At 38.8% G+C, this 18,714-nt stretch overlaps 1 protein-coding gene across 2 annotated transcripts in view; it reads left to right on the forward strand.

Moving 5' to 3' along the window:
- Positions 1–18,714, forward strand: part of FAF1 (Fas associated factor 1) — a 499,974-nt gene that overhangs the window by 442,826 nt on the left and 38,434 nt on the right. For both annotated transcript variants that reach the window (XM_027537300.1, XM_027537301.1), the window contains exon 18: positions 11,435–11,650. In XM_027537300.1, the coding sequence (XP_027393101.1) occupies positions 11,435–11,650 (216 nt within the window). The remainder of the gene's footprint in view (positions 1–11,434; positions 11,651–18,714) is intronic.

Consider the following 18,714-nt stretch of genomic DNA (forward strand, 5'->3'; position numbering starts at 1 on the left):
AGTAGAAAATCCTAAGCAATATTAAAGACCACTAAATGAGAGAACAGAAGAACATGGAATTAAAAACATTGGCACTTCTCTTCAATTCTCTGATTTAATCTTCACAACCATCCTACAAAATGGATTATGGGAGATAACAATCATTACCATCTTACAGATGAAGAAAATAAGATCATAGCAGGATTAAAATGCCTATTTTAAAATTCTTACCTAGCATTTGTCTAGTAAAGGCAGAACCAGAACTCCGATCCAGTATTCTTTTTATCTATTATTCTACACAGGAAGAATGAAGGTGGCACCATGAACAGGTTATTAAACTAAAACTGTTTTTTATAGTTTGTGTTTTCATCTTAGGTAAGTTGCTTCTTTTCACATAGATAATACCATTACACTGGACCATAATGATAATCAATTTTGCCATCAGCATGTCACTGTCTGTTGAGCAGTTCAGTTCAGTTCAATTGCTCAGTCGTGTCCGACTCTTTGCAACCCCATGAACCACAGCACGCCAGGCCTCCCTGTCCATCACCAACTCCTGGAGTCCACCCAGACCCATGTCCATCGAGTCGATGATGCCATCCAACCATCTCATCCTCTGTCATCCCCTTCTCCTCCTGCCCTCAATCTTTCCCCAGCACCAGGGTCTTTTCCAATGAGTCAGCTCTTCGCATCAGGTGGCCAAAGTATTGGAGCTTCAGCTTCAACATCAGTCCTTCCAGTGAAGACCCAGGACTGATCTCCTTTAGGATGGACTGGTTGGATCTCCTTGCAGTCCAAGGGACTCTCAAGAGCCTTCTCCAACACCACAGTCCAAAAGCATCAATTCTTGAGCAGTTAATGTGTCCTAAACTCTGTGCTGAGCACTTTACAGATATTAACTTGTTGAATCTCTGCAACAACTTAGTAAGGAAGGTGACAATATATAAATACACCTTACTATAATTATAGAGACTTATTTCTTAGGTCGGAGAAGGCAATGGCACCCTACTCCAGTACTCTTGCCTGGAAAATCCCATGGACGGAGGAGCGTGGTAGGCTCAGTCCATGGGGTCGCGAGGAGTCGGACACGACTGAGCGATTTCACTTTCACTTTTCACTTTCATGCATTGGAGAAGGAAATGGCAACCCACTCCAGTGTTCTTGCCTGGAGAATCCCAGGGACAGGGGAGCCTGGTGGGCTGCTGTCTCTGGGGTCGCACAGAGTTGGACACGACTGAAGCGACTTAGCGGCAGCAGCAGCATTGCTTAGGTGGTTCCACTTAAAGTATTCTGCACTAGCCTTGTGAACCATTAAACTAGAAATTTCATTTTCATGGTATCCGAACTACTACCTGAAGCCTGTTCTTCATATCCAGAAGCAGCCCAAAAATCATATATCTGAATATCAGTTTATGAAATATGATCTCATTTGCCTTGATTTACTTTATCCAGCAGTGAGGCTGTATTTTTAGTAAGCTTTTATATCCTCTAGATTGATGATTGGTTGCCAGGAGCAGAGAATGGCTCTAGGATTGGGTCAGACCAGTAATACCTGTATAAGATCTATTACACTTATTTGATGATCTCATTTATTAATTATGATTTTAAGTACTGTCTATACATTTGGCCCCCAAATTTATATTTCCATCTCCTCCCATTCCTTGAACTCCAGACATGAATGTATAATTGCCAGCCCATCATCTCCATTTACATGTCTAATAGGCATCACAAATTTAACATATCTTAAACTGAACAACTGATCTTACTCTCCCCACCCAATCTTACCTTCCACAGTCTTCCCTATCATAAGTGGAAAATCTTTCCAGTTGTTTGAGCCAAAAAGCTTGGAACTTCTCTCTTTCATGTCCCTATTTAATGAGCAAATCCTGTTGACTCTACCTTCAAAATATATGTGGAACTCACATGCTCCTCACTAACCCCATTGCTACCACCCTCACCTAAGCAACCATTTCTGTCACCTTGATTACTTTAGTATCCTCGCAGCTTGACTCCATGCCTCCATTTTGCCTTTCCTATATGTCTTTTGATACATTCTTCTTAAAACAATTGGCATATCATGTCATTTCACATCACCTGTCTTCATATCTCAAAATAAAAGCTAAAATCTTTACAGTGATTTCAGTCAAAATCTTTGCAGGATTTTTTTTCTTTTTCTAGACATTCACAAATGGATTCTAAAATTTTATGAAAAGCCAGTAGAACTAGAATAGCCAAAAATCAGTTGTGAAAGAAACGGGTCAGTGGATTTACACTACTAGATTTCAAGACAGTATAATCAAGACAGTGTGGGGATTGCCAAAATGATTGTCCCATATATACATGATACAGAACAAAGAATCCAGAAATAGATCCACATGTGTGGATTGTCAGTTGATTTTTTAAAAAGTGCCAAGACAATAAAATGGAGAAAGGATGGTCTTTTCAACAAATGATGCTGCAAACTAGTGAATATCCATATGCAAAACAAAATTGAAGACAAAACAGTAAAAACACTTCCAATCCATATCTTACATCATGTTCAATAATTAACTGAAAATGGGTCATAAACCTAAATGTAAAACCTAAAACTATTAAAGCCCTAAAAGAAAACATAGGAGAAAACCTTCATGGTTTTGAGTGAAGCAAAGATTTCTTAGTTCTGACATCAAAAGCACAAGTCAAAAAATAACAAATATTTAGACTTCATCAAAATTAAGAACTTGTGTTCAGAAGACATCGTTAAGAAACTGAAAAGACAAGCCACAGACTGATAGAAAAGTCATCTTTCTAATATCCAAAATATATAATGAACTCTCAAAACTCAATTTTTTTTAAAAACCCTTAGTTTAAAAATGGGCCAAATATTTGAACAGACACTTCACCAAGGAAGATATACATCAGGGCAAATAAAGATGTGAGAAGATACTCAACATTATTAGTCATTAGAGAAATGCAACTTAATACCACAATAGATACACACTAATTATCAATAGAATAGTATTTAGAAAAAAAAAGGACAATACCAAGTAGTAGCAAAAATGAAGAGCAACTGAAATGCTCATATATTAATGATGGGAATCATTAATGATAGCACATCCACTTTGGAAAATAATTTGGCACTTTCTTATAAAGTTATAATATACACACCATATGACCCAGCAGTCACACCTAGGTATTTATATCAATGAAATGAAAGTAACAGAGAAATGTATTTTTATGCAGAAGTCTGTACTCAGATGTTTATATTGGCTTTGTTTGTAATCACCCCAAACTGGAAATTACTCAAGTGTCCCTCAATTGGAGAAAGAGTAATCAAACTGTAATATAGCTACATAATGGAATACCAATCAGTAATAGGTAGAAGTGAACTACTGATATATTCAACAACATAGATAAATCTCAAATGCATTACATTAAATGAAGGAAGCCATTTATATGACATTTATAACTAAATTTATATAACATTCTGGAAAAGGCAAAACTAGGGATAGAAAACAGGTTGCCGGGGGATAAGGGAATTGGGAGGTAGACGATAGAATTGTTCTTTATCTTGATGGGTGATGATGGTTAAACAAATGTATGCATTTATCAAAATTCATTGAATTATGCATTTAAAAGGATGAGTTTTACTATATATGTGTATGTGCGAAAGTGGTTTGACTGGTTTGATCTCCTTGCAGTCCAAGGGACTCTCAAGACTCTTCTCCAATACCACAGTTCAAAAGCATCAGTTCTTTGCCACTCAGTGTTCTTTTTGGTCCAACTCTCACGTCATTGCATGACTACTGGAAAAACCATAGCTTTGACTAGATGGACTGTTGTCAGCAAAGTAATGTCTCTGCTTTTTAATATGCTGTCTAGGTTTGTCATAGCTTTTCTTCCAAGGAAAGGGAAAATGAAAGTCGCTCAGTTGTGTCTGACTCTTTGCAACCCCATGGCCTATACAGTCCATGGAATTCTCCAGGCCAGAATACTGGAGTGGGTAGCCTTTCCCTTCTCTAGGGGATCTTCCCAACCCAGGAATTGAACCCAGGTCTCCTGCATTGCAGGAGGATTCTTTAACAGTTGAGCCACAAGGGAAGCCCAAGAATACTGGAGTGGGTAGCCTATCCGTTCTCCAGTGGATCTTCCTGACCCAGAAATCAAACCAGGTTTTCCTGCATTGCAGGTGGATTCTTTACCAGCTGAGCTACTATATATAAATTATACCTAAATTTTTAAATGGGAAAAAAATCATTTAAGTGGGCTACTCAAGACAAACGATCTAATCACTCTTCTCCTTTACTTCCTCTATGACTCCAACTCCTACCCCTTTCCACCTGATCATTCTGGCTTTGCATTTATTGTGACTTCTGCCTATAATACTTCTTTTAGATATAAATATGACTCCTTCTTTCCTTTAGGCCTCTACTCACTGAGGCCTATGGTATTTGTATTAATATTTGTACCGAGGTTTATGGTATTTAATGTTCCCCTTAATGACAGCCCACTCCCATACTCTCACCTGGAAAATCCCGTGGATGGAGGAGCCTGGTAGGCTGCAGTCCATGGGGTCGCTAAGAGTTGGACACTACTGAGCGACTTCCCTTTCACTTTTCACTTTCATGCATTGGAGAAGGAAATGGCAATCCACTCCATTGTTCTTGCCTGGAGAATCCCAGGGACGGAGGAGCCTGGTGGGCTGCCATCTATGGGGTCGCACAGTCGGACATGACTGAAGTGACTTAGCAGCAGCAGCAGTACCTTCCTTTACCAATACTTCCTGCTCTTTTCTCCACAGTACTCATCATTATGTGACAAACTGTATATTTTCTTGTGTGTATATTTATTTTTCTCCCACCCTATTAAAATGTTGGCCTCATGGAAGCAGAATATTTTATCTGTTTTGTTCCCTCTTATTTTCCCATCATCTAGATGGGAGGTGACACATAGGTGCTCATTTTAAGAGTTCATGGAATTAATTAATGTTAGCTTTAGCCTATTTCACACTCTGCTTCAGCCAGCTATAAATTGTTATTTAGTGTGTACTCATAACTGACTAGAAGAGAGTGTGCATGTATTTATGTATGTATGTGTGGGTGTAAGTTAGACCAGTCTTGGATTATTCGTATGAAAAGTTGGTGTAGGTGTACCTTACACTTTCTGTTTAAAAAACATAATTGTATAGAGACAATCTTTTTTGGATATCTGTCTTTACTGCTTAATTTCACTTCAAAAAGTCCTCATTTCTCATCCCTCAGATGTGAATGCTTTGAATATTCATTTGACTTTAGTGAAACAAAAAGCCCAAGACCAGTTTGTATTTCCAACTTACACTAGGTTTCCTCGTTTTGTTACAAACCTAAAATAATGCAAATGAAAAACTGTATTTGTTGAGCAAACCGAAGTTTAACAATAGTGTTACTATGACTGCTATTCAAGTGTAGCTGTCCTTTATGTCATTTGTTTTGCCACAGTATTTACTTACACAAGGCCTTTGCTTTTAGCCAGTTTGAAACTGAGTTACTGATGTATTTTTGTTCTTTTTTTTGCCAGTAAAACTTGGGTATTCAGATCCCAAGGTTGCTGACTTACCTAGTATCTCTCCATTGTTTTCCACATTGGATCACTGGTGAGGAATAGATATCTGAGGTCTGTTTTCATTCTGGGTAAAAGCCCTGGAGACTGGGTGCATTGAGGAGCAGACATTGTGTGCACAATGAACGGGGTAATGAGCTACTGTTGTTTATTTGTCTATAGTATAATTGGTTGAGTTCAGATAATAATGTAGCATCTGTTGTTATACTGTGCAGGGAAATGTCAAAATAGAAAGCAGGCAGACAGGTGGATTAAAAGAGAAACAGGAAGAGAAACCAGGAAATATCACATAAGTTCTGATTTAAAGTAGATGCAAAGGGATAATGGTAACAACACCAACAGTTGTTGTTGTGCTCTGTCATCTGTGTGCACAGTGTTATGGCATGAACTTCAGTGCTGGGCACATCTGACTAATTTGAGTGTTGACCATGTGTCAGCACTTGCTAAGTGTTTTATAAATGTGACTGCATTTTATACAAGCACCCTTATGTGGAAGATATTATTGGTCCTGTTAAATAGGGTAACTGAAGTTCATAAAGACTGTCATATGCCTATTGGCCAGGATTTGAACCTCTGGTTGTCATACCAAAAGCCTGTTTTCTAACCGTACATTACATTTAGTAGACTAAAGTTTTTTAAACTGCAGTGTTAAAAGTCAGGATAGTGATTAACTTTAAGGAAGGTAATTCTCAAGAAGGGGACAAAAGGATTCTGAGAACTTTAATCAGGGTGCTAGTTATACAGAAATGTTCACTTACTGAAAATTTATCAAGTTGTATATTTAATATATGTACACTTTTTCATGTATGTTATATTTCAATAAAAACTTTAAAACAATGACAAAATACAACTTTTAACAAAAGATACCGTGTATCAGCTGTGTATAACACTGTTTCAAATTTTGTTTTTTAAAGTTTAAAATGTGTATTTAAATGAAAATTAGTGAAGAGATTCTGAAGTGATGAAAAGTTTTAGAAACAGATAGTGGTGATGGCAACACAACACTATGAATATACTTAATGCCACTGGTGGCTCTCTCTTGGTGGTGAATCTAGAATTAATTAGTAATGCTTTCTTATCACTTACTCTAGTTTTTACAGTAAATGTATATTACATTTATAATCAGGAAAAATAGTTTAGAAAATAACTTAATATTTAGAAAATAACTAATCCATAGAGGTAGTTTACCCTTTAAATAACTCTTGGTTAGCTGGCCCTTGTAGGACACATGTAGAAACTTAATGGACAACATGTAGAAAGTTGATGCTGGAGGAAGTCAACCTCAAAGAAAGGAAACTCAGGGTGTTCAGTTCTTGGTTCCTAGAAATAGAAGCCATGATATTCAGATTCTTTTAGCATTTGCTGAGCACCTACTACATGCTTATCACCATACTAAGCACTTTTACATGCAGTATTTCAGTTAACATGTTAGTTTATTGCTTCTGTTATCAAATATATAGTAAGCATCTATTTTGTACTATGCCCTGTAGTTACAATAAAAACATATTCTCACATCCTTACAGAGCCTGCAGGCTAGTGGGAAAGCCAGACATTAAACAGGTATCAATAATATAGTATACTGAAAGCCATAATAGACATAATTGGACCTTAATTTTGATGTACATGGGTTCATCTCTTCATTGGGATTTTAACATATGACAGTGTTACTAAAATAGTTTAATATTTGAAAATATTTTGCTGAAACTTATTGCTAACTCAGAACACTAATAGTAAATAAACTTCTTGTGGTATCCAAAAAAAAAGATAAAAGTAACTGATTTAACTTTCTATTCTTCTGGTTTTTAAACAATATTTTTGTCTCCATTTCTGAGTATCAATTTCACCATATAAAATATGAGAGTATAGGACTATTTAGACAGTGTAACCCTAAGCAACCATTAACCAAAGCCTGTTATGTCTCAGACACCACACTGGGAACTTTACATATGTTGTGTATATAATCCCATGTTTATAATCCCCTTTGAAGGAAATGGCAACCCACTCCAGTATTCTTGCCTGGAAAATTCCATGGACAGAGGAGCCTGGCAGGCTACAGTCCATGGGACTGCAAAGAGTTGGACATGACTGAACACACAGGATGAAGTAGGTGATATTAATTCAGTGCCTCCAGAAGGAAAATGACCTCAGTATTATAGAAAAGACTAGATTTTCTATACAGTACAGAAAATTTTAATGCTTTTTTGAAAATACTTCAGTGTAAGAACCAACCAGATTATATAAATAACACAGAAGGTAATTTCTTATTCATACTAGAGTCTGAGCAGATTTTGTTTTGCTGTTAGTTGTTTTAAATATATTTTAACAGGTAATACATTTATATAAGTCAGAAGTAAAAAATATTCAACAGTGTATTCAGAAAATGCTGTCACTTCTTCTACGCTGTTTATCCCACTTCTGTAGGTCACCATTTTTGTGTTTCTTTTTATTACTTTGTAAGTTTATTGATTTTTCTCCAAAGAAGCAGCCTATTTATTGGTTACTAGTTATGTTTTTCTTTTTTCTAATGTAATTCCTTTATGCTTTTAGTTTTATTTTCTTCTCAGCTTACTTTCCATTTGTTTTATTGAGATTTTTTTTCTCCTAGTTTTTTAAGCCTCATTCTTAATTATTTTTATTCTTTCTTTTTGAATTATATAAGAATTTTAGAGTTACAAATTTCCTCTGAGTACGGCTTTAACTGAATCCCTTACATTCTAATATGAATATGAAATTTCAATAGTCATTGTTTTCTAGATACTCTGTAGTTTTCATTTATATTTCCCCTTTTACCTGAGAGTTGTTTAATAGAGTGGTTTTTTGTGATTGTACTTTCTCCAAAGGGAAGAGTGACACCAACTTGGAAAATTGTGTTGAGCTTTCAGAAAATGTATATCCCAATTTCTCTCATATTCAGTTCAGTTCACTTCAGTTCAGTTGCTCAGTCATGTCCAACTGTTTGCGACCCCATGAATCGCAGCATGCCAGGCCTCCCTGTCCATCACCAACTCCTGGAGTTTACTTAAACTCATGTGCATAGAGTCGGTGATGCCACCCAGCCATCTCATCCTCTGTCGTCCCCTTGTCCTCCTGCCCCCAATCCCTCCCAGCATCAGGGTCTTTTCAAATGAGTCAGCTCTTCGCATCAGGTGGCCAAAGTATTGGAGTTTCAGCTTCAACATCAGTCCTTCCAAAGAAATCCCAGGGCTGATCTCCTTCAGAATGGACTGGATGGATCTCCTTGCAGTCCAAGGGACTCTCAAGAGTCTTCTCCAACACCACAGTTCAAAAGCATCAATTCTTCAGCCCTCAGCTTTCTTCACAGTCCAACTCTCGCATCCATACATGACCACTGGAAAAACCATAGCCTTGACTAGACGGACCTTTGTTGGCAAAGCAATGTCTCTGCTTTTCAATATTCATAACTTTTCTTCCAAGGAGTAAGCATCTTTTAATTTCATGGCTGCAGTCACCATCTGCAGTGATTTTAGAGCCCAAAAAAATAAAGTCTGACACTGTTTCCACTGTTTCCCCATCTATTTCCCATGAAGTGATGGGACCAGATGCCATGATCTTAGTTTTCTGAATGTTGAGCTTTAAGCCAACTTTTTCACTCTCCACTTTCACTTTCATCAAGAGGCTTTTTAGTTCCTCTTCACTTTCTGCCATAAGGGTAGTGTCATCTGCATATCTGAGGTTATTGATATTTCTCCCAGCAATCTTGATTCCAGCTTGTGCTTCTTCCAGCCCAGCGTTTCTCATGATATACTCTGCATAGAAGTTAAATAAGCAGGGTGACAATATACAGCCTTGACGTACTCCTTTTCCTATTTGGAACCAGTCTATTGTTCCATGTCCAGTTCTAACTGTTGCTTCCTGACCTGCATATAGGTTTCTCAAGAGGCAGGTCAGGTGGTCTGGTATTCCCATCTCTTAAAGAATTTTCCACAGTTGATTGTGATCCACACAGTCAAAGGCTTTGGCATAGTCAATAAAGCAGAAATAGATGTTTTTCTGGAACTCTCTTGCTTTTTCCATGATCCAGTGGATGTTGGCAATTTGATCTCTGGTTCCTCTGCCTTTTCTAAAACCAGCTTGAGCATCTGGAAGTTCACGGTTCACGTATTGCTGAAGCCTGCTTTGGAGAATTTTGAGCATTACTTTACTAATGTGTGAGATGAGTGCAATTGTGTGGTAGTTTGAGCATTCTTTGGCATTGCCTTTCTTTGGGATTGGAATGAAAACTGACCTTTTCCAGTCCTGTGGCCACTGCTGAGTTTTCCAAATTTGCTGGCATATTGAGTGCAGCACTTTCACAGCATCATCTTTCAGGATTTGAAAGAGCTCAACTGGAATCCCATCACCTCCAGTAGCTTTGTTCATAGTGATGCTTTCTAAGGCCCACTTGACTTCACATTCCAGGATGTCTGGCTTTAGGTGAATGATGACACCATCGTGATTATCTGGGTCGTGAAGATCTTTTTTGTACAGTTCTTCTGTGTATTCTTGCCACCTCTTCTTAATATCTTCTGCTTCTGTTAGGTCCATACCATTTCTGTCCTTTATCAAGCCCATCTTTGCGTGAAATGTTCCCTTGGTATCTCTAATTTTCTTGAAGAGATCTCTAGTCCTTCCCCTTCTGTTGTTTTCCTCTATTTGCATTGATCGCTGAGGAAGGCTTTCTTATCTCTCCTTGCTATTCTTTGGAACTCTCTCATGTTACTCATATTACTTGATTTTAATAGTTGTAAATTAATTGGGAGAAATTTTTATTTTTCCTGTTGATGAAAACTGGGAACATGAAAGAGCGAGAGTAACCAGAAACACAACTGGTTACTTTCTGTGAAGCTAAGCATGCCAATTCCAGGCTTATTTGTCTAAGCAACCTCCCCCAGTGCTAGGAACAAAATGGTTTTAGTGAGTTTCTGCCATAGGCAGGGACATCAGAGACCTTTAACGTCCTTCTGCTGCGGTATCTTGAATGTGAAACAACATAACACTAGGTTAAGAACTAGAGCCCAACCCTAGCCATGAGATCTCCCAACAGTTTACCCTAAGGTGTTTGAATCTGCCATCTCTAGATCCAGAGATCTGGACTTGGCCAACTGTGACAGCAGTAGTGTAGTGGCAAGGCTGGAACTGGGACCATAGTCTGCTCTAGTAAACCTGGTATTTTAATTTCTTTTCTTTCCATTCCATTTTCTTGTATTGAAACAAAATATATATAACAGAAATCTGCCTTTGTAACCATTTTTAAGTACGATTAAATGGCATGAATTACATTCACAATTTTGCAACCACCACCACTATTTCCAAAAATTTTCATAACCCCAAGCAGAATCATTCCTCCATTTCATTTTTAATATCTTATCCAGAATTCTACAAAGTCTTCAGCCATTTCTACTTGGGAAATGTATGTTTTCTCTCTCTTTCATTCTGTCTTTCCCTCCACCTCCCCATCTGTGTGTGTGTGTGTGTGTGTGTGTGTGTGTGTGTGTTTGCACACACACGTGCTTTTGCAAATGCTTCTAATAGCCTTAATTCATACCACAGAAAGGAAGCAATTGGGTGTTCGATACCTATTTCATCAATCACAAATACTGAGCCTTTCAGTAAAAAATTAATTTCTTTTCTATGTTGTTACCTATCAGTTTAATGTGTCATCATGATGGGATTTATTTTAATTACTTGCATATTGTGCTGATATTTAAAAAGGTGAAAAACACGTGATTCTGTTGTTCAAGTATTAGGCTTAGTTAATAAATGGGCAATGACTTTTTGATGGGTTCTAGAAGCCAGCAGGTTTTTCTAGTGTCTCCTTCCCCCACCCCCCACAGTTCCATCTATCAGCAGTTTAACACGTTGTTTTTGCCCTCTTCAGGCCATCAGGCTCTCCTTAGAGCAGGCCTTGCCTCCTGAGCCAAAGGAAGAAATTGCTGAGCCTGTGAGCAAACTGCGGATCCGGACCCCAAGCGGCGAGTTCCTCGAGCGGCGTTTCCTAGCCAGCAATAAGCTCCAGATCGTCTTTGATTTTGTAGCTTCCAAAGGATTTCCATGGGATGAATTCAAGTTACTGAGTACCTTTCCTAGGAGAGATGTAAGTTCCCACAGCTGTCTCGGGAAGTACGTCCTGATGGGAGATAACGCATCATTAAGTCTAGACAAAGTAGTCCAAGCAAAGTGCCATGGCACACTTTACCACAAAACCAGGCACTCGTGAGTCCTTCTTTGTTCTGCACACCATTCTCTCCTCAGCCTTTGGAGAAGGTATGGCTTACCAGGCCAGCAGACGTGTGCCTAATAGCCTAGGTAAGGAATTAAGTATGAGGTCTTTCTTCCTTCCTAATGATTTCCCCCTATTCCAGCACTCATACAGGCTTTCCCAAGATCTCATCTCTGTATCCCGTAGGACTTCTGAGAATTATGTGCTGAACAACTTAACACTCAGATCAGGGTCAATGATTATAGGTTCACCATGAAAAGTCATGCTAAACCAAGAATATTTTATAATTTGAACTATATAATAAGAACTTTATAATAAGAACTATAATATAGTTCTTATTAGCCTGGGAAGTCAGAGAGGGTGACTTGAATTCACTGTGTATCTGTATTTCAGTAAGGCTTTTGATAGTCTCTCACAATATTCAGGAGAAAAGTAGATATAAATTGACAGTTAAGTAGATTCTTTACTGATTAAATAGATGTGTCCAGAAACTGCTGGCTAAGAGACTGTCCTCTCCCTGGAAGGAAACAAAAGGCTCTATATTTAATCTAATTATTCACCGTACTTATTGGCAACTTAAACGAAGACATTATCATATTTATGGATTATGAAAAACAAGATTCAGGAAACCCTTCAAATAGTAAACCCTAGAAAAATTTTACAGAAATATATACATATGGAAAGAGATGCCTGCATAGACTTAGAAAACAAATTGCTGAAGTTTGAGATGGAAAAATCATGCTTGAATACAGGTTATTATGGTTAAATTAAGGTGAATATATTAATAATGTGTTATGACGCCATCAAAAAGCCATTTTGCATTTTTAGAGGTATAATCCCATCAAGAGAATAACTTAAGTCCTAGTCAACTCTGTACAAAAATAAACTACCTTTGAATAGTCCTTAGACTCCATGCTGAAACTCCTTGTTGTCACTTGAAGAAATAGGAGCTTATGTAGAGCAAGGCAGTTAGGAAGAGAAGGAAACAGGAAATCATATCATTTGGGGAAGTATTTTTCTCTAGAGAAGGAATGGCCATGGGAGATGTGATTGTTGTCTTCAGCTATTTGAAAGCGTACCAATAAAAACTGGAATCTGATTTTGTGTGACTCCAACAATAAACTAGACCAGTAAGTTGAAAGTTATTGGGAAGCAAATTTGGTCTTTCTAAGAAAGGAATATTTTGTGTTGTGAGGTAGTAATTTTTCTATTTTTGAAGTTAACAAAGCACTACTGAATTATCCCTTTTTGCCAGTAATGGATATATATGGAGTCATTCCTGGTGTTCCTCCTTTATATGAAAAGAGGCTGAGACTAGCTTATCTCTAAGATACATTTTAAATCTTGATATTCTGTGACTACAGTATGATCTGCTAATGTAAGGTTTAATAGCATAGACTTCAACACCAAAACCAAGAATTTGGTCAAGGTTCATTTTCATCATCATCATTCAGTCACTCAGTCGTGCCTGACTCTTCACAACGCCATGGACTGCAGCACACCTGGCTTCCCTGTCCTTCACCTACTTAGTCCCTCACATTAGCTATTGGATTTTCAGGATAGAAACAGAAGCTAGTAGTATATGTTTAGCTCTGCCACTCAGCCACAAATCTCTTAAGTAGGATGAAGATCCAACAACTATCTCTAACCCAAGGAGACTAAAGTGGACCTCGGGTGTTGGACATTGTCCCTTCTCTCACTGCCCCCACCTACTACTCCAACCTCTTCTTCTTTTTTCTTATATAAGATGCAAAATATGCATAGTGGAACACATGCATGCATATGCTCTATGGACCACATGGCCAAGTAAGAAACTACCTTAAATTCTAGGGCTGAAGTTGAACTTTAAATGGGTGAACACTTAGAAAAGAGGTACTGTCAAAGTGTTCAAGATCAGCCTGGCTCTCATGCTTCTTTCAGGCTATGCTGGACCATGAACATCTTACCTTGGAGAACTTGTATAACTTAGGAGCCAAATTAACCCCTTCCAACACTTGGTTTTAAGTCACCCTTCTGAGCTTCATCTATAAAATGAAAGTACTGAAAGAAATGGAATCTATGGACCTTCCTGGCTTTTAAAAGTAACCTTTCTTTTAGATTAATTTTTGAACCTGGTTCCTGGGAGTATATCAAAAAGCAGAGATATTACTTTACCAACAAAGGTCCATCTAGTCAAGGCTGTGGTTTTTCCAGTGGTCATGTATGGATGTGAGAGTTGGACCATAAAGAAAGCTGAGTGCAAAAGAATTGATGCTTTTGAACTGTAGTGTTGGAGAAGACCCTTGAGAATCCCTTGGACTGCAAGGAGATCCAACCAGTCCATCCTAAAGGAGATCAGTCCTGGGTGTTCATTGGAAGGACTGATGTTGAAGCTGCAACTCCAGTACTTTGGCCACCTGATGTGACTCATTGGAAAAGACCCTGATGCTGAGAGAGATTGAGGGCAGGAGGAGAAGGGGATGACAGAGGATGAGATGGTTGGATGGCATCACCGACTCAATGGACATGGGTTTGGGTAGACTCCGGGAGTTGGTGATGGACAGGGAGGCCTGGCGTGCTGCAGTTCCTGGGGTCGCAGAAAGTCGGACATGACTGAGCGACTGAACTGAACTGAGAGTGGGGTGAGAGGAAGAGTCTCTTAAAAGGAGCTGGGTCTTATGATCAACACTAATAACTTCTTCCCATAAGATAAAAATGTGGACTGTGAAAAGTTTCTGTTAAAAAGAATCAGGGCAACTGAGACGTGAAATGTAGAGGGTTCTTAGGCCTGCGCCCTGCCTGCCTTGAGCTCTTAGTCACCATGCATTCAACCTTTTCAGTGTAGACCATGTTAAGTGTCACTATATATTTGCCCTAAATGGAGGGTCAGTCATTTGGTCTTAGAAAAAATTTACTCTTAGATCGCATTTGTTTTACTCTGCTCAAGAACACTATTCAATCTGGTTAACAATCTCTTCTCCCTGATCCCTTTCTACTTCCATCTCATCCGAAGGCCAGTTTAGACTAAATTTGGCCCAGTTGCTCAGAGAAAATGTCTAGCCAAAAAGGCTTGTTCCTATTGTAACAAGAGCTTCCCAGTATCCATCACAAGTCCATTTTATGGTCCTTGGTCAACTTGAAATTATCTGCCACAGAATGATTATTCTAAAACCCTACTCTGATCATTCTTTTTCTTTTTTCTTTTTTTTTTAATTTTATTTTATTTTTAAACTTTACATAATTGTATTAGTTTTGCCAAATATCAAAATGAATCCGCCACAGGTATACATGTGTTCTTTTTCTTATTTAAAAAATCTTTGGTAGCTTACTACTCCCTTAGGATAAGTACAGACCCATTAGAATGCTTTTTAAAAACTCATCACAATCTGGCCCACAATCCTATCTCTCCCACCTTAAATCCTGCCTCCCCTTACTTAATTCTGTCACCAGGAGATAGATATTGCTCACTTTTCACTAAAGACACAAGAGACTGTCATGCCTTTGTGCTTTTGTATATACTTTGTTCTCTTTTCCTTGAATATCTACCCTTCCCACTTTTCCTGACCCATTTGAACTTGTCTTTTAATGCCTAGTTCAAATGTCACCTCCTCTGGGAAGCCTTCCCCTTCTCTTAAGCTCCTCACCTATGTATCCAGTGCAGTTTAGACTATACATTCCTCTCTCAGAGGATTTGTCCTATTGTTCTGTAATTATTTACAGAGACTGTTCATATCATGTTCGTATCTATCTCCCATGAAGTTACCAGCATAATGACTCACACATAAGCATTCAAGTTAATGTTGTCAAGTGTTAATGACCTCAAGTCTGATTGATCCTAAATCCCTGATTCCAGAGTGAACTAGAGAGACTGTTCCAAATGAGAATAGATGCCATAGGCCCACCCAGATTCCAGACCCACACCTAAACCCAAAAAGCCCACCCAGGACTCATTAGACCTCCTAGAGCTAGGGGTGGGATGAGAGTTAATGGCCCTTCATCCTTCTCTGAATGTTCTTTCAAGTCGAATGACTAGTGTTTTTGCAAGGCTATTCTGTAACAGCCATCTGTGTCTGCAAGGATTAGGATCTAATTTGTAAAAGTCATCTTAAATTACAGCCAAACTAAAGACTGTTAAAAAGCACATCTTAAGACCTTGCCTTTTTAATAACAAATAACATGGCTTAACTCTAGAAGTCTTATTGTGTCTTCAGCCTTTTCTCCACAAAGCAGAGACGGGTTTCTCACCAGAGGACCTGTTAAACATTTTTCTGCGCCCCTCCCCCTATCCCCCCAATCAAAACAATACTTCATGTTAAGATTTCCCAGCTGTCCCAACTATTTACTAAATGTCTGCTGGGTATACCACTGAACTGAGTGCTGTGGGACAACCAAAAATAGCAGCAGACACAGGCCTTCCTGGGAGAAGCTGATTGTCAAGATGCTGAGAACACTGAGTTGTTTGTTTAGTTGTGTTGTCTTCCATTTTGCTAATGACACTTACTAAGAGAAGAAGTAATATTCATTTCAGAGCTGCCATCATTAGGCCCTACCTCATCAGTATGTTAGAGCCATATGAACATCATTGGCCCATTTGCCTTACTCAGGCATACCCAGGCAGTGAGGTAATTGAGTCTAAATACTGAAGAATGACACTGCCCCCCACTGTTCCTCACCCTGCCTTGGAATTGGAGTAAGGGATCCCTGCCGGCTCCCCGTTGCCCTCTGCAGTTGTCTGGCACCACTCAGTGTAAAGTTGTCAGCATCCCCCAGCCTTCCTCTTCCTTTTTCTCACCTCCTTTCTTTCCCACCCCTCCATCTTCTTTCCAATCCCATTTTACCCTTATTACCCTCTCCTCCTTGTTTTCACTCTTCCCTCCATTTTTTGTTTTCTTAATCCCACAGCTCTTCTCCTTCCTGCCTCCTGTCCTTTGCTTCTTTTCCCTATTCGTATCCACCTGCAACTGGAATGTGAGGTCTTACTATTTATCAGATGAGTGCAGACTACTGCTAAATGAAGATGGGGATGACAGGTGAGCTTCAGGACTGGTGACCTGTGTGCCTTGCCACTTGCATAATCACATAGCCCCCATTCTTGCCCCAAGAACATCTCTTCCTCTAGATCTGTAGCTATGAGTCCCCAAAACAGTGAAGATTTGTTTAAATGAGCTGGGAGGAAAGCCTTACAAATTTAGGGTAAACAGATTCCTTCCTCTGTCCCCCATCTCCCTTTACTACACTAAGCACCAAGCACTAAGCTCAGTACTGAGAACACAGTATTAAAAAACAATGGCATAGTTCTTATTCTTACCCTTGTCAAACTTAACAGTCTGTATCCACAAGCTACTGCTGGATGACTTTAGACTTGCACTGGGATGACCCAGAGGGATGGTATGGGGAGGGTTGTGGGAGGGGGGTTCAGGATTGGGAACACATGTACACCCGTGGTAGATTCATGTTGATGTATGGCAAAACCAATACAATATTATAAAGTAATTAGCCTCTAATTAAAATAAATAAATTTAAATTAAAAAAGGATGTCCTATTTACCACCATATGGAAATAAAAACAGGTTACTGGCATTTCATTCTTCTATTCATTCTTTCATAGAGTAAAACATTTGCTGAGCAACCATTCGGCCAGCCTCCATACCAGACATAATGACACAGAAATAAAGGAATTGTTACTGACCTTAAAGAGTTCAGACTTCCCTGGTGGCTCAGATGGTAAAAGCGTCTGTCTACAATGTGGGAGACTGGGTTCGATCCCTGGGTTGGGAAGATGCCCTGGAGAAGGGAATGGCGATCCACTCCAGGACTATTGCCTGGAAAATCCCATGGACAGAGGAGCTTGGTAGGCTACAGTCCACGGGGTCACAAAGAGTCGGACACAACTGAGCGACTTCACTTTCTTTTAAAGAGTTCACATTCTAGTAAAAACACATATGTAAAGCAAACTGCATTACGAATCATACAAACAGTTGGAAGGATAGGTAATTTCAGCCTGCAATGATAAGACTTCATAAAGGAAATGAATTTGACCTGAGCCTTTCACAGAGAGTTGGGTGAATGAAAATGAAATAGATTAGTTAAAAGTCATACTTTTAATAAAAATTTTAGTGGTAGTTAGACCTGTATCTGAATCCCACCTCATCACATACTTGTTTTATGACATTGAGCAACTTACTTAGCCCTGCTGAACTTTTATTTTTTCACTTTTAAAATAGAATAATAATACCTGGCTCAGAGAATTGTGGCAGAAAGTGAAGAGGAACTAAAAAGCCTCTTGATGAAAGTGAAAGAGGAGAGTGAAAAAGTTGGCTTAAAGCTCAACATTCAGAAAACAAAGATCATGGCATCTGGTCCCATCACTTCATGGGAAATAGATGGGGAAACAGTGGAAACAGTGTCAGACTTTATTTTTGGGGGCTCCAAAATCACTGCAGATGGTGATTGCAGCCATGAAATTAAAAGATGCTTGCTCCTTGGAAGGAAAGTTATGACCAACCTAGATAGCATATTAAACAGCAGAGACATTACTTTGCCAATAAAGGTCCATCTAGTCAAGGCTATGGTTTTTCCAGTGGTCATGTATGGATGTGAAAGTTGGACTGTGAAGAAAGCTGAGTGCTGAGGAATTGATGGCTTTTGAACTGTAGTGTTGGAGAAGACTCTTGAGAGTCTCATGGACTGCAAGGAGATCCAACCAGTCCATCCTAAAGGAGATCAGTCCTGGGTGTTCTTTGGAAGGACTGATGCTAAAGCTGAAACTCCAGTACTTTGGCCACCTCATGTGAAGAGTTGACTCCTTGGAAAAGACCCTGAGTTAGACTGAGTTTGATTAAAAACAAACAAATAAACCAAAAAAGAGAACCAGAAGAAAAACCTTAATGCCATTTAACTACCTATATCTTAAAAGCATTGATTTCATGGTAAAGTAAGATGAAGCATCGAATCAATGAA

This window comes from Bos indicus x Bos taurus, chromosome 3, assembly GCF_003369695.1.
Source record: "Bos indicus x Bos taurus breed Angus x Brahman F1 hybrid chromosome 3, Bos_hybrid_MaternalHap_v2.0, whole genome shotgun sequence".
NCBI lineage: Eukaryota > Metazoa > Chordata > Mammalia > Artiodactyla > Bovidae > Bos > Bos indicus x Bos taurus.